The sequence below is a fragment of the Manis javanica genome, chromosome 1, assembly GCF_040802235.1.
Source record: "Manis javanica isolate MJ-LG chromosome 1, MJ_LKY, whole genome shotgun sequence".
Classification (NCBI taxonomy): Eukaryota; Metazoa; Chordata; class Mammalia; order Pholidota; family Manidae; genus Manis; species Manis javanica.
The window spans coordinates 77335462-77351602 of NC_133156.1; the positions used below are offsets into that span (position 1 = coordinate 77335462).

Below are 16141 nucleotides of genomic sequence, written 5' to 3' on the forward strand. Positions count from 1 at the left end.
GAGTTCTGAGGCTTTCAGAAGATGAAAGCTGCATCAGCCTGACGTTATCTGCACACATTGAGAATGGGGAGCAGGCTACTGGGAGCTGCCGGGAACTCTAGACAAATACATGTGGATGGGGCACGAGTCTTTGCTCAAAAGAGGCTTGATGGCTTGGTTGGTTCTTTTTAAAACATTTGGAGTATAGTGAGATGACTTAAAAGAGGATTCAGCTTCATAAACTGACTACTACCTCACTGTCTAAAGACAGGGGCTTTGTCAGATTTTAAATGCTAAAAGGCATTTTTAATCTACATACTTAGATTTAGTTATTGTATTGAAGTTTATCATTTTAAGTCTGGTACTACCTCTTGAATTTTCCATGGTCATTACTGCACTTCAAGTTACTGAATATAAGTGTTTGTTTTTCAGAAAAAGATAATGAGTGTCTCTGTTTGGCTTGCTTCAGTTTGTAGTTTCCTTAAGATATTCCAGGGAAATTCACAGAGGCCCCAAAGTTGCCATGGTAAAGGCACCCAAATCAATTTATTTGGAATCTCTTTAACAAAAAATAACTCTGACAGCACCAAGAAGTTATCTCCTGTAAAGAGAAATTCTATTCTACTTCTTATTTATTTCTCTGAGGCCATTGGTTTCATTGGTCATAAGCTGTCATTTCTGTTAGATGCACTTTACTGCTCAGTATGATGGAAAATATTTCACTAAACATGTGTCTATCTCCTGCTCTAAAGTGTAAGCAGAGTACAAATTCGAATGTAGAAGACAGTGACTTCATCCTGACTAGAATTAAAGCTTTTCCTCTGTAACAAGGGCAAACTCAGCTAAGAAGTTTGTGTAAACTCTGCTTGGCATAACAAGAACCTTTAAACTTTATCCGTCACTGTCTATGAATGAATATACTGACTCATTCCCATAGTGCCTTTCAGCTGAGCCCTGCTCAGCTCAGCTACTCTTCTTGTCTTACACAGACATTCAGAATTCTTTGAGGCTTCTGGTAAAGGCTGCAGGGTTTTTATACTTAATATTATTTTACAGTATAGGAAGTTCATCATTCATGAATATCACAGATCTACAAAATGTAATGGAAGTATTTGTCTCTGTACATGTTTAATCTCTGTATAGTCTTGACTAATGTGGTTATGTCATATTTGCGTCATGAGCTTTTATTTCTAAGCAGCAATTGTATCATAGCAGTCATTTTTTTAAATAACAGAACAAAAAAAAGTCCTTCACAGTCTTTATCTGAAATTAAGGTGATTGAAGAACTTCTGTGTTGGCAGCACTACTACATTCTAGTTTTTCCTAACTTACTTTATAGGAGTAAAAACATCTTGTATTACTGCTATTCACAACTAGCTGTCATGTTGTCCTTGTTTTCTCCTATACAGACAGTGCTATTGTTATCTGTTTTGTGAATTTATCTCACAGAGCAATAAATGATTCTGTGTAATGACTACATTGATTTGATTAACTCTTTTCCCATGTTGGTACAACTTCGATGTTCTTATTGAATGCCCTTTACCTTCAGGTATCAGTGTTTCTTAACTGCAAAACTTATCTTTCATGGCTCACTTTTTCTCAGGTTTCTACTTAAAAATCCACATAAAGGATTGACAGTATAATCATTTCAGTGTATTCTGAGGCAGTTTTCAGTGAACTAACTTGTTCTGTGTGTGGTGTTAACTCTTACTGGGAGGCACGAGGCATCTGTCCTTACCGGACTTCGCTGCCACAGTTTTCCTGGGCCCCTGACCTGACCTCCCAGTGACTGGACCCTGGCTCCTGGCTCCTGCCTTTGCCTTCTGTCTTGCTCCTACACTAATGTTGTTTCCCTTCAGGTGACAGGCCCTTTACACCCTGATGCCTGATCAGTGCTAAGTTACTAGGACGCCTGCAGAGTGGGGAAAACTGTAAAATAAGGCACCAGCAAGTCTGCCTTGCCCTCTCAGTCTGACTTGTACATCGTTCTTTGATCTTCTGGTCTACTATGTTGATTTAATTACATTCAAAAAGGTTTTTTTTTCTTTTTTGGAACCTCTGCTAGAGAGGTGAAGCCTCCATATCATCTTGAACACAGTTGTCTCCCCTCTGGAGCTTGAGCAGCTTTGAGAGAGCTGCGCTTAGAGAAATGAGGAAGCAAGGATCATCTTCCCAAGCCAACAAGATGATTTGTCAACAGGATGATGTAAGTCAAAACCAGATTGCCCTCATATCCCGCCGTTTTTAATGCAGTTACCATACACGGAGCACGTGGATAGGTCATGCATTAGCACATTGTTTGGCACACAAGTACAAAACAAATGATATTTATAAGATCCATGTTGGAGCTTCATGTCTCTTACGTGAGGAGCAAAGACATAAAACCAGCTAACTGTTGAGGGCAACCAGTGAATCTGAGTGGAGAGGCAATAAGTTCAGAGGGAGATCACTGTGGCCCTGAAGATATGCACAAAGCTTTCCAAAGATAAAACTGGAACCAATCCCTACAAGACTTGCTGTTTCCTGCTTCTTACCATTAGTGAATCTTGGTCATTCATTTTACCTCCTTATAAGAGAGAATACTTAAGGCAAACCTAATATAAATCCTGATACTTTGTGTATTTCTGCTTCAAACTTCACTTCTCTTAGTTCCAAAGATCCTAATAATAGAAAATTGCTCAGCGCTGTTTGGGCAAGTATAGCTGTCCTGCTCTCCTGACAGTATCTCTTCCCCTCCATTTAAATTATAAATGCACAGGGGCCTGGGACCATGTGTTTCTTATCCTTACTTTCAAATTCCCTATGGATAAGACTGGCCTGCTTCTTACCTTTTACTCTAACCACTGACTAGATGTCTTCGTATTTGTGAAAGTGATGGATTCACCTTCCAAGCCCTGGCCCGGACAGTGCTGGCTGTCCTGGACACTCCCATCACCTACCTTCCTCCAACCTTAATTTCCCTTCTCATCAAATGTGCTCTTGCTTTTTTTTTCCTGATCGTCCCATTTCTACAGCACATTAAATATGCTTTTAAGGAGACGCCAAGACTCCCCTTATGAATATGGGCTTTCCCTGTGACACCACATGTGTGTTCCCCAGGAGATGGGGGCAGGGGCAGAGGAGCACTGGCCAAGCACAGAGCAAACCTGAACCAAGAGCCCCCAAGTGGATTTTAAAACCCATTCAGTTAACATAGCCTTACTTTTTAATTCAGTGAATGTTTTTAGCTACTATGTTCTAACTCAGTTAATATAATAAGCTTTCCTCAAATTCAGCTGGACTCACTTTTTTCCAATTCACTAAAAACATTTTTAATTCAAGTATTGTTTTTAGACAACTAATGAACTTTTCTCTGTGATTCTCTTTTGCAACTGGGCTGGTTTCAGTAAGAGGGCCTTAATTTATATAATTGCTCTCTTTTATTCCTTTCTGTAAAACACCTTTTATTCTGTAACAGACAACTGGCTTCTTTTGAAATCGTGAAAAAATGTTATGTAGGTACACTTGGAAAGAATAGGTATCAGCACAATTATTCGCAAGTTAAATTTAGTATATTGTACGCTATTTCATAGACTATCATCCTGAAACCTCCTAACTCAAAGCAAATATGAAAGCCTTTCACCATTAGTGCTGCAGAGATTCATTTATTTAATATTAAGCAAGTTTTTACTGACCTCCCACTCTGTGCCAGAAATAGTTCTAGGTGCTCAGGATCTAGCAGTGAACCAGACGACCTTGATCTTCACCAGCACACATTCTAGCTGAGTTGCAGTGGAGATGCAGACAACAAGCAAATGATCAAATACTCAGCCTGCAGAGATGGAATTTGATTTCCCAATTCTCTTTCCCTCTGCCATTGCTTCAAGGCCATATCCACAACCTCGTTACCTGTAGTGTTGAATGAATTCAGTTTTGTAGAGCTTTCCCCACATCTAGTAAGAGAGTTGTTTAAGCATCTTGTTCTACTACAGGAGAGAAGGGATGGCGAGGCATTGGGAGGGTCATGCAATTGTAAAACTGGGACTCAATGTGCTTTACTCTCAAAATTATAAAGATGAGGATTCATTCATTCAGCAAACATTTACTAACAATGGGTCAAGGTTCGATTACATTTCAGCCTTTATACCACCTACATGCATGCACTTAAGTACCTCACACTCTACTTGGAAAACAGAGACATAAAATAATTACTGATAAATGTTAAAATAAAAACCTATGTCAAGTACAAGGGATGTACCACAAAAGCAGTGACTAACTGTGCCTGAGGGAAGGCTGCACCATAGGGTCACCTCTGAACTGCACCTTAAAGGTGAAGTACATCAGGCTGCATTTATTCAGGAAATGCTTACTGAGCACCCTCTGTAAGCCAAGTACAGTTGTAGGCACTGTAAACACAGCCATGAACTAGACAAAGTCCCTGTTCTCTTGGCAGCAGAGAAACAGACAGTAAACTATTACAACAATTGATAGTAATTTACCTTATAGTAAAAGATAATTATATATTAGGTGTTGGTACCTGCTAATACCAAAAAGTAAGGGTTAATAAAGGGAACAGAGAGTGATAAGGGATGCTGTTTAGGTAGGGTGTTCAGAGGGCCTCTCTAATGAGACAACGTTTGAGCAGAATCCTGAATGATATGAGAGAATGAGACAAAGAATTGGGGAAGCCATTTCAGACAGAAGGAACAGCATGAATAAAGGCATAATAGTCATGAAAAGCATGGAGTCTTTAATACAAAGTAAGAAATTCTCAGTGCTCATGGGCTAAGATGGGGTCCAGGGAGTTAGGGGGAAATGTAGTAAGGAAGGCAGGGGAAAAAGAAAGGAAGAGAGGAGCTAAGTGCTGAAAAGCCATGGGTTCATACTGGGGAGTTTCAGGGTTCACACTATTGTTTGGGAGAAAATGGGCTTGAGTTTGAAAAAAAGAAAACACTTAAGAGGAAAATGACATGGCTAGGCTTTGGTTTCGTGCGGTTTTTGGAAAATTATTTCTTGCAGCAGTATGCAAGATAACCATGAAAGGAGTAACAGAAGAAGCCAATTATAAGGTTATTATGGTACTCCAAGTGAGAAATCATGTGGCCTAAATTGAAACAATAAGGTGACTAAGAGGAGATGGTAGAGTTCAGATATTTTAGGAGACCCAGTATATAAGATCGATGCCCTATGGAGTTTGGAAAATGTCAAGAAAGAAGAGTTCCTACATTTCAGCTGGGGTGACTGAGTGGGTGATAATGTCATTAGCCAGCTCAGGGAGTCCTGGACGAGAGACAGGTTTAAGAGTGCAGATAATAAATTTTATCTGAAGCAATAGGAAATACAGATCTAGAAATTAGAAGTCAGGGCAAAAATGTAGATTTGGCTGTTATTTCATGAGAATTAAAAAAGAAGGAGAAAAAGTAGTAGCATTGTCATATACTGCAGAGAAGTTTAATAAGATGAAGATCTTTAAAAGGCCATCAGATTTGACAGTTGGAAAACCAATAACTTCAAGAACAATTTCAGTAGATGTGGGTGGGACAGAGCCACATCGCGTTGAGTTGGAGAATGAAGGGGCAAGAGGCTGGGATTGTCCAGTCAAGGTAACCATCCTCTCTGCTTTCGCAGAGCTGCTCCTTGGAAGCTTTGAACCTGAGGTCAGATCTTCCCTTCCCCCTCCCTCTTTAGTTTTCTCCAGCCAAGGCCTAGGACTGGATGCCTGAGCTGGGGACACATGGAGGGACAAATATCCTAAGGCCTTTGGGTCTCTGATAACAGAGAGGTCAGGGAGAGGGGAGGCTGGTGTTGGTGATTCAGGCATTGCAGGGAGCATTTTCAGGGGACAACAGTGGATCAGGCCAGTCCAGAGACCGGACTCCAGATGGGGAGAACTATTTAGCACCTAGGTCTCTGTGCATATGAAAACTGGATGAGGGAGCTGAGGTAGGATGAAGAGCAAAGGACTTGAAGGGCTTGTGGGGGAAATACGGAATCTGGCCAAGTGTGGGGGTGGAGGTAGAATATGGCAGTAAACTGATGTTAACTAGAAATTCACGCAGGGCTGCTCCTAGGGCACAAGGGCTGAACTGTGCAGAGGAGAGACCACTGGCAGTACTAGTGACCGTAAAGACAGCAGTGAGGGACAGCTAATGTATTTAGAGGTAGTACTAGCAGGGCCTGGCATGTAGGTGTTTTAACAAATATTTGTGAAGCCAAAAGGGGTAGTTCAGGTTTTGTGCAGGAAAGGGAATAGAACCAGAGTTCTGAAGAGCTGTAGGTAAATGGCTAGGTTCTTTAAAGGGAGAAGATGGAGGCATTCTGTCCGGAGGGATCCCAGACAGCTGAAAGTTGCAAAGCCCTGGAGGGAGACTTGCACAGTTCAGGGCAGGGGACCCACCCCCTTAACCCTGGGGACACAAGGAATGACCAGGCAGCCTACCAGACTACCCCTTTACCACACATGCACACCCTTGACCTCAGTTTCTCTCACCTGTACCAGCCATCTCCGCCCACTGGGGGGCGGGGCTCGAGGACGATGCTGGTAGCTATTCTATAGCCTCCAGAGGCAGCAGTTCGTACCAAACTGCCTACTGGGGTGGAGTCTTACCCCATGACTGGACCCAGGCTCCCAAACTACTCACTGGTGCCAGGCAGTGGTGAAGGCGGGCCCAGAGGGCCAGCGCCAGTTCGGGTTGACACTCCGATCTGGTTGAGCGCCCATGCAGCCCCCGGCCGCCTGATGGTCCAGCCGGGGATCGGACCGGCAGTCTGTCCAGGCCCTGAGATGTGGGAGGTGCCCTTGAGTCCGCAGACTTACGAATTCCGGGGCGAGATGGTGCCCTGCGAGCGCCTGGTCAGAGCTGGCGAGGCGCGGGCCTGGCTCCCCAATCCCTTTCAGGGCGCCATCCCTGGGCCCTATGTCACACTGCGGAGCATTCCCAGTTTGGCACTGCCAGAGGACATCTCGGCCATAGTGAAAGAGATGGAGCAGCTGGCCAAGGAGCTCAGGCAGAAGAGGATGACCCTGGGGTACTCGCAGGCCGATGTGGGATTCGCCTTGGGGGCTCTTTTTGGAAAGGAGCTTAGCCAGACAACCATCTGCCGCTTTGAGTCCCAGCAGCTCAGCCTGGCCAACATGTGGAAGCGGCAACCACTGCTGAAAATGTGGCTGGAGGAAGTGGATACCAAGAACCTGCTGGTCTTATGAAGAGTGGAGATGATCCTGCAGCAAGCTCGGAAATGAAGATGGCAAGCAGGGAGCGGCGCATCAGAAACAACCTGGAGAAACTCTTCCTGCAGTGCCCAAAGGCCACAGCCCAGCAGATCAGTTGCATCGCTGCGGAGCTCCAGCTGCAGAAGGACCTGGTCCGAGTTTGGTTCTATAACCGGAGCAGGATGAGCAGTCAGCCAGCCAGATATTTCTCCCCACCAGAGGAGGGGGCGGCAATCGGACCTCCCTTCCCAGGGGGACTGGTGTGCTTTCCCCTGTCGTCAGGGCTCCATTTTGGTTCCCCTTACTATGGGGGCCCCTACTTTACACCCTTGTACCCCTCTGCCCCTTTCCGTGTGGGGGGAGCCCTCCTCTCTGCCCCGGCCACCAACCTGGGCCTTCCCAGGCCTTCAAGCCAAGGGGCCTGCCCTTCTGGGGAGGACCACGCTGGGGAAACCAGTCCCTGGCATTCCTTCCTGGGCTTTTAGCAGTAAGTTCTCCAGTCACTGTCTAAAGTTCAGAATAAGTAGGGGGTGGGGGTTTTAGGAAACTATATGTTTTTCCCTGTTTTTACCTAGCATTGGTTTTAGGGTACATTACAATACATAGATGGTTTCAGATAGTTTGTTTCTCATTTTTTAATTAAAAATTGTTATTCCTTGTGGTTATTAGTAAATATAAGGATTAATTTTTTTCTTATAAAATGGGTGTTGAGTGGAAAAAAGTCACAGAAGACAATTTCAGTATCCCATTGTTGCCCAAAACAAGCAGAACTTTGTATAAACACAGAGTCCATGGTAATAGTTTCCTCTGGGGGAAGGTTTGAGGATAGGTAAGAAAAGAGCACACAGAGTCTACCCTCATCCCTTGTTGGAACACAGAAATTTTCTTTTTCTCCCCACTTTCTTGGAAGGCACATCTTTTCTAATTAACCTTTTTCATTTAAAGTGCCCCAGCTCTAAGTGGGGAATCTCAGGTCACCTCTGTACCTTGTGCAGTCCCACAGGTTTATCTCTGTCCTGCCACAGGCATTGTATTTTAAACCCTTGTTACTGGGATTGGCAACCTGGAGGATGGGGCTCAGCCCCACCTGCAGTTTACTCCTCTGGCTCAGCTTCATTTGGTTTATTCTCTGGGAATTTCCCTTACTTTCTTTTGAACTCAGGTAAACTTCCTAGAGGATATTTGTAATAGTTGACCCAGTATTCCCTGGTGGTTTTTGTGAGAAAGAAATCATGAATTGCTTTCCCAAACTCCTCAGTGAAAATGGTCTTTTCCAGTTTTATACTTCTACATTGGTCAATTTTGGTCACTGTAAACCAAATTGAAATCATTAACCCCTTGTGTTTTCAAACCTGCTGCCATACCACTGCATGTAATATTTATTGTTTTATAATTATATCACTATATATTATATCTGAGTTTATCTTCTTTTTGCTTTCTAATCTTTTCAATTTTTTCTTTCTCTACTTTTTTTTCCTTAATCAGTCTTGCAAAAAATTTATAAGTATTTTCAAGGAACAAGCTTTTTAAACTTTTATCCTATTTACTACTATCTTTGTTTCCTAATTAATTTCTGCTTTCATTTTTATTAATTGCTTTTTTTCTAGTTTCTTTTGATGTATATATTTTTTTCTTCCCAGTGTCTGAAGATAGAGGACTGTTGATACACATAGGTCAGTAAATATGCAGGCAAACTTCAATTGCTTGGCTCAGCTTCAGTACTCTTGGACTATCCCAGTATAAGTCGCACAGCACAAATCCCTTTTCCTAGACAGCTCTTCTGGAAAGCCTTGGAAAGGAAATGTTTCTGCAAAGGGCCAGCAGACATTGTTTAATGCCAGGATGAATAGTTGTGATTGTGCTGTGAACATTCATATCCTAAAAGCTGTGAGGGCACTCTGACCCAGGCTGCTACTTGAATCCTGTAGCCCCTACCAATTTGGAGAAATGGCAGTAGGGTGTCAGTCTCAGGAAACAGCCCCAGGGGTCCGCCTTAGCACCTGCCCAGCTGCATGACATCATTCACGCCGCTGCTGCACCTCTGCTTAGGCAAGTACTGGTAGTTGTCACTGATCAGCCTTTGCTAGTTTAAAATGAGATTTTTTTATCACTGGTCCTCTTAGTTTGACTCTGAAAAGAAAAAGGGCAAGACCTTGGGGAAACTGATATCTACAGGATTTCACATTTTTCAAAGATTTAAGATTGATGGGTAGAAACCTTAATAATAAGATCCCTCAAAACTGAGAAGAAACTACCCTTAGAGTTAGGAGAAAACCAAAAGTGTGATTTCAGTGGTGAATAGTGTCCAATGTGGAGATCAAGCAACATAAGAAATCAGGTAAGATTGCCCATTTTGACTAACAAAGATGTCATTGGTATCCTTAGTGAGAAAAATTTCAGTGGAGTAGTTAGTAGAGGCAGATGGCAAATTATAGTCCAAAGTCTTCATATTAGCCAGATTTTCCTCCACCTCAGTTTAAAAAATACATACCAACCACTCATTCAAGGATCTGCCCCCTCATTCTGAAAATGTTTCTCTATCAAATGTTTTCTTTATCTTGAGTTTCCTTTAGACAAGTCAAGTATTCTTAACCTGAAGATGCTGATCCCCTTTAGAGTATAAGCAGAATAGTATGTTTGTACCAGTGTGCATTTTCTTTAAAGATGTTGGTGATAGCCATCATCACATTTTCAGAGGGAACTATGACTCTTTGTAGATCTGTAATTTCAGAATTAAAGAAATACCTTCCTTCGGCCACCTTACTTTCAAGGTTTCCCTTGACACAATACCTCGCTAATAGGTGGTTCCTGGTTTTCTCTGACTCAGTGGTTTCTGAATATCTCTACCTCAGTATAGTATAAAAGCCCTGAATCACATCATGCATAACTTTTTTCAAATTCAGACCAAATACTGTATTTAAGTATTGTCTTTCTTATTTTTATATTTCAACCAATCTTTAGCACTTTAATTAGATTCCTATCATAAAGAACAATATTTCCTTTTCCTAGAAGTTGTCCTGTCTCTTGTCTAAGAAAACTCATATCTTCCCTTATTCCAAACATTATCTTGCTCTTAAAATAACATCTATATGTCTGTAATTTCACAGTTTTGAAATATATATTCTTTACATCTTTGTTGATTACACTGAAGCTGTGTCCTGGGAATTTTTCAGAATAGCTACATTTGTTTGTGGCTTTCTTCTAGGTATAGACTTGCTTACTAAACAGTATTAGTTTCCTTGGCAGAATCTATTCATGATGAATTCTTTGTAGGGTAAAAAATTGTATTATCTATGTAGAACAATATTTTTAAAGTGAAAACTACAATGTCATTCCAATAAAATCCCACATCCTGGTGGAATATGAGCATGTTACTTGACAAAGTGATTTTAACTGAAAGAAAAAAACATAGGGAAATTTTGAAGATAAAGCATGTGGCCATATCCTACCAGATGTTATGAAACTGTAGTAACTTAAACTGTGGTAGTGATGGAAAAAATACCAGAGAAAAGTATTTGGCTATTCCATCCATGGGAATGTGAGTAGCAGCAACCTTCACAAAAGGCCATTGGATCATTCATATAAGTTTTAAAAATGTACTTTCCCTTTGGCTCATTATTTCAGTTTTTAAGTATTTATAAGAAAATATTTGTATGTGTGTTTAAAAATGTAATTTGACAAGGGTGGGCATCACATCACATTATTATTTAATTTTAACAGAAAGCTAGAAGTAATCTAATTGTTCAACAAAAAGTTAAGAAAATAAAAACACCATTTACGGTAAAAAATTATGTTATAGAACATAATAAAGTTCAGAATAGATTGTTGAGTGAGCCAAAACAGGTCATTAAACTTTATATCATTTCTGTATATTTTTAAGGAAAAATGCACATTACATATAGAAATATATGTATATAGATATTATTAGTGGTTTAAAAATTCTTTGCTATATATATTATATAACTAAAAATCCAAGATAAATTTTTAAAGCAAGGCCCTAGGAAATTTAGGGTTCCTAAAAATATTCATTCTTCCAGTGTTTTTTTGTCTCTAAAATGGTAATTTCTCATTCTAAAGCAATATTTCAAAATAATAAATCTGGCTTTTTCATTTTTAGATTTGTAGCTTCTGTAAAAGAAAAACAATTCTCTAAACAGAGGACTACTGGAATATACCAGTTATAAAGACAGTGCTGAAATGTAGGGTTTTTTTTAATTAGATGCCCATTAATGTTAAAGAGCTGTAGTGTAGCTCAGTGAGTGAAGACACCTGCCATATGTCTGTTTTCCTGCACAGCATGGTAATTTACAATTACAATTAGTGTGTTTATATACCTCAGTGTTAAATATAACCCTATTTAGAATATAATATAAGCCCACATCATTTTCAGGTTTCTGAATGTTTACTTTTCAATTTTAAAAAGCATTTGAAAATAATCAAAATCCTGGTTTTATCACAGTGGAATCCTCCCTCCCTGTCATAGCTGAAGAAAGCAAATGAATGTAAATGAGATCTGTGGATTCCTAGGTTTGAAGGCAGGGTCAGTTCCTGTGATCACAGCCCCAGCTGATTGAAAGGTGAGCTGTAATGAAGTGAGTCCCCCCCAATAAGCCCCTTGAAACAAAGCATGAGCATTAGCATGGTTATGGCAGCTGAGAGAAACATTGCAAGAAGCTTTGGAGAAGACTGCATGGTTTAGGGGCACCTCCAGAAGACAATCCCAGCATTGTGATGGGCTGCTGCTCTGCCACCTCACTTTTTTAGCTTGAAGCTCTGCTGTGAATTCCACTAAAGGCAAAGTTAGCTACTGTGGCCCTGAACTTGGGCTTCCTAGGTTTTCTTTCCCCAGCTTGCAACAAAATGACAAAATACAAACCAGCTTTACTTATTGCTATTGACTCCTCTCCTGACTGACTGGCCAAAGAGTGTGGTTGGAAAAGGAAAAACTGACTTCTTCCTGATAATTCATCACACTTTATTTTTTTAAAGGTTATATTTTTATAATGAATTTTATTATTTGTTATGAAAGCTAGCAAATGATATAATGGTACAAGCACTAGAATGAATTCACTACATCTTAAATTCAATATTCCCTTCTAAAACTATACAGCCTGTTACATCATTTCTGCTTCTACAAAGGAGTAACTGTATTGTTGAATAATTAGTCCTCTTCTTCGTTCCAAGATGTAGGATGTAGACCTTCTTTTAGAACTCGGTGTGATGGCCAGGGCAGTGTTATAAGATGCATTAAGTTGCTTTATTATCTTAGAATGAAGGATAATGGTCCTAAAGCAGCTGTAAAAGTTTGAATATTATTGATTGATTAGTGGGCAAATCTTAACATATACCTTTTTTATTAAAAGAGAATTTGTTTCAGTATAGCACTTGCTGTTAGATAGGGCTCCCGTAAAAAACTCTTCTACAGAGTGAATAGCTTAACCAACAGGAATTTATTCTCACGGTTCTGGAGGCTTGAATCCTGAGATCAAGGTGTCAGCAGGGTTGGGTCCTTTTGAGAACTGTGAGAGAAGAATCTATTCCAGGCTTGTATATGGCCACCTTCTCTCTGTGCTTGACATTGTCTTCCCTGTGTCCAAATTTCCTCTTCTTGGATGGACACCAGTTATTGGATTAGGGCCTATTCTAATGACCTCATTTTATTAATTATCTCTGTAAAGATCCTATCTTCAAATAAGGTTACATCCTAGGGTACTGGGGGTTAGGACTTCCAACATATGAATTTTTATGGAGAAATAATGCAGTGTATAATACCAACCTAATAAAATTTAAGCTAAATTCAATTATTTGTTAATGTATTCATTCAACAAAGATGATTGAGTGCCCTGTATTGAAGGTAGTAACCTAGGTGCTAAGGTGTAATAGTGGCCAAATACAGGCTCCTCTGACCATCTAGGGGCTTAAAGTATGGTGAGGCATCCACATTAAACAAATACACACATGCTTACAACCTGTAATAAATACTACAGGGTGCCATATATTTGGGGGGGTCTTCATTTAGATTTAGATTTATAGTCCTCTTGTTACCTAAGTATTGCCTCTGATAACATCAATTGTTGACAAATACTGTAAATCAGAGAGACCTGTGGACGAACTATGGCCCTGTAGCCGAGGCTTCGTTTGGGAGATCAGCATCTGCGGATTCAAATCCTGGATCAATAACCTACTCTCTTTTATTACTTTGAATGAGTTACTTCTTTCAGCTTGCTTCTCATCTGTAAAATATGTCTAGCAATTCACAAGGTGAGAAGCTTGATAAAAGGATAAAATTAGATAATATAGAAATTCCTAAGACTTCCCTTTTATACAGAAGGCACTAAATCATTTTCCTCTTCATTATGTTTCCACTGTCTATGCTTTATTTACAGCTTATAAACCACTCTTTTGCATCCCTAGGAACTTCTACGTAGTAGGTGTTCAATGGTCAGAAGCCAAAACTGAACAAATAAAAGAACACAGGAGTAATGGGGTTTTGGGGGGGGACTTGGTGATGGGGGGAGTCTAGTAAACATAATGTTCCTCATGTAATTGTAGATTAATGATACCAAAAAAAAAAAAAACACAGGAAGTAGAGGCAATAGTCTCTATTACTATCTGATATTGAGAAAGGACTTTTGGAATCATAATAATTGGAAGACAAAATGTCCATTTCCTTAAGCTGTCAAATGACATTTAGAGAAGAGAACAGATATGAGGTTTTTATTTGAAGGATTTAGGTAAAGACTTTTTAAAAACCCATACAGCATTATATAATAAAAAGAAACTCTCTCTGAACTTATTTCTAGCCTATAAGAATCACATTACCCTCCATAAATAAAAACAGGACAATGCAGCACAGATTGAATGTGAAGGCTACAGAGTATAGTAGTGGTCAGTGCAGAGTGACACTTGTCCTCATACTGTGATTCCCACCTAACCTTTCCTTCCTGCTCTCCTGCTGTGGTCTCAATTATCTTTCTCAAATGCAAGCCCAATCCTGCTTTTATTCATACTACTTCCTGGAATGTTCACTGCTCTAGCTTTTCTGTCCAAAGCCTACGATATTTGTTTGCTAGGAATGCCATAACAAAGTACCCAAGATTGGGTGGCTGAAGGGGCAGAAATTTATTATCTCACAGTCCTGGAGACTCAAAGTCCCAAGATCAAGGTATGGGCAGGCTTGGTTCCTTCTGAGGACTGTGATGGAAGGATCTGTTCCAGCCTCTCTCTCGGTCTGTACATGGCCATCTTCTCTCTGTTGTCTCTTTACATCATCTTCCCTCTGTGAATGTCTCCACATTTTCTCCATGTTACAAGGACTCCAGTCATATCAGATTAGGGCCCACCCTAGCTACCTCATTTGAACTTGATTACCTCTGTAAAGGCCCTAATGTCCAAGTGAGGTCACATTCTGGGGCACTAGCAATTAGGACTTCAACATATAAATTGGGGGACAAGGGACACAATTCAATCCATCCCACCTGCCATTCCTGATATAAAGAAAATGTCCATGTATGCTGAGTGGGAGTTGTAGGAAGGCAGAGAGACTTGTTTGATTTTTCCTACAAAGAAGTTAAATAAGAGGTAGTGTCAAAGGAGTTAAGTAAAAGGTAGTGTGATGGAAAGGTAAGAGCATTAGCCTAGAGTCAGACATTTGCAGATCTGAGTCCTGTCTTTAGGCCACTCACATAGATAGTATCGCCATTCCTGGTTCCCCCTCAGAAAACTTTCAAGGAAAATAACATTTTCTTCCCTCCCAAGAAATAGCTTTACAGACTGAAGAATTAAGTAGGTACTTACTTCTTTCTGTTTTAGGAGCAGAACAATTGAACTCTTATCAGTGAGATTGAGAGGCATTATCTTAGGAAGAAAATTTTGGACATTTTGATAAAGATAAGATTCTTACTTCCCCCAAAGAAACTGGTATGTGAACTTACTGAGAAGACCCTGTCACTTTCTACTAAGCACTGTCAGCCACTAATTTCTTCAAGCTAATGTAATAGGACAGTCAAGTGACTTACCTTTAATTTGTTGTGATTGTGTTATATTTATGAAAAGCAGAGATGAAGTAGCTGATAGCAAGTGTTTAGACACTTATGGTCTTCATAAATAGTTTTAGGAATATTGTTTAATCAAAGTAGACACTGAGTAAGTTTTCTCAGCATAGGAAATATAAATCATTCTATCTGTAATAATGTCATTAAATGCATGCAAATATTATACGCTTATTTCAAACATATTACCTCATTTCAAACATATTTTTATGGCACTACTCTGCTTGCTAAATATGTATTACCTTTGAGATTGAAACTGAAGAGAAGAGGTGGGAAAAGCCTTACCATACAGGGATTTATTATGTTGTTCTTTACTTTCCTGAAAAGCAATCACAGCAACACCATAGGTAGAAAAGAATGTTTTGCTGCTTCTGTGTCACATCATTAAAGTAGTTAATCTAAAGCCATAAATTTTTGTCTTCCAGGCCAAGAAACTTTAAGTGAAATACAAACAAAAATGTTCTACTTTTAAATGAGAAGTGAAAGAATCTTTATCCTTTTTATTTGAGTTTCCAGAAATGGCACATTCCATAAAAAATTGTATCTTTTTTATTTTTAAACTGAGTTTCTTGCATTAGTCAGTAAACAATTTATTTGGTGAACATTCTCTGTGCACGTATATATACCATGTTAACATTTAGGAAACAGAAGGTGCTTGAATTTGTGAGATTTAAATATTTCCTCACAGTTGATCCAGTGATACTACAGTTGAAATAAAACCACATATAAATGAAATACCACTTTCTACTAAAAAGCAAGTATGGATTTTCTATCATTGTTTTAATGAGGACAATAATGACTCCATTTATTCAGTAGAACATCTTATAAATTTTTAGCATGTTTACTTCCATATGCATTATAAGACTCACCCATCAAAGTCACCTGTCCTAATCTTAAATATGCATATGGACTTGATTAC

At 39.8% G+C, this 16141-nt stretch overlaps 2 protein-coding genes across 21 annotated transcripts in view; both read left to right on the top strand.

Annotated features, from left to right (window-relative positions):
• Positions 1 to 16141, top strand: part of ARB2A (ARB2 cotranscriptional regulator A) — a 465105-nt gene that overhangs the window by 337995 nt on the left and 110969 nt on the right. Inside the window, exon 11 of one of the 20 annotated variants that reach the window (XM_073233984.1) lies at positions 15648 to 16010. The exons of 17 other annotated variants lie outside the window; for them this stretch is intronic. In XM_073233984.1, coding sequence (XP_073090085.1) covers positions 15648 to 15694 — 47 coding nt within the window. In that variant the 3' untranslated portion in view covers positions 15695 to 16010. Of the gene's footprint in view, position 1; positions 173 to 14983; positions 15628 to 15647; positions 16011 to 16141 lie in introns of those variants that run through there. 2 more of the 20 variants (XM_073233992.1, XM_037012007.2) reach the window with 2 other exon arrangements.
• On the top strand, positions 359 to 13645 carry POU5F2 (POU domain class 5, transcription factor 2). Its single transcript, XM_073234064.1, is given in 2 exon segments — positions 359 to 7196; positions 7199 to 13645. Coding segments are annotated over 2 exon segments (1086 nt in total). The 5' UTR covers positions 359 to 6568; the 3' UTR covers positions 7657 to 13645.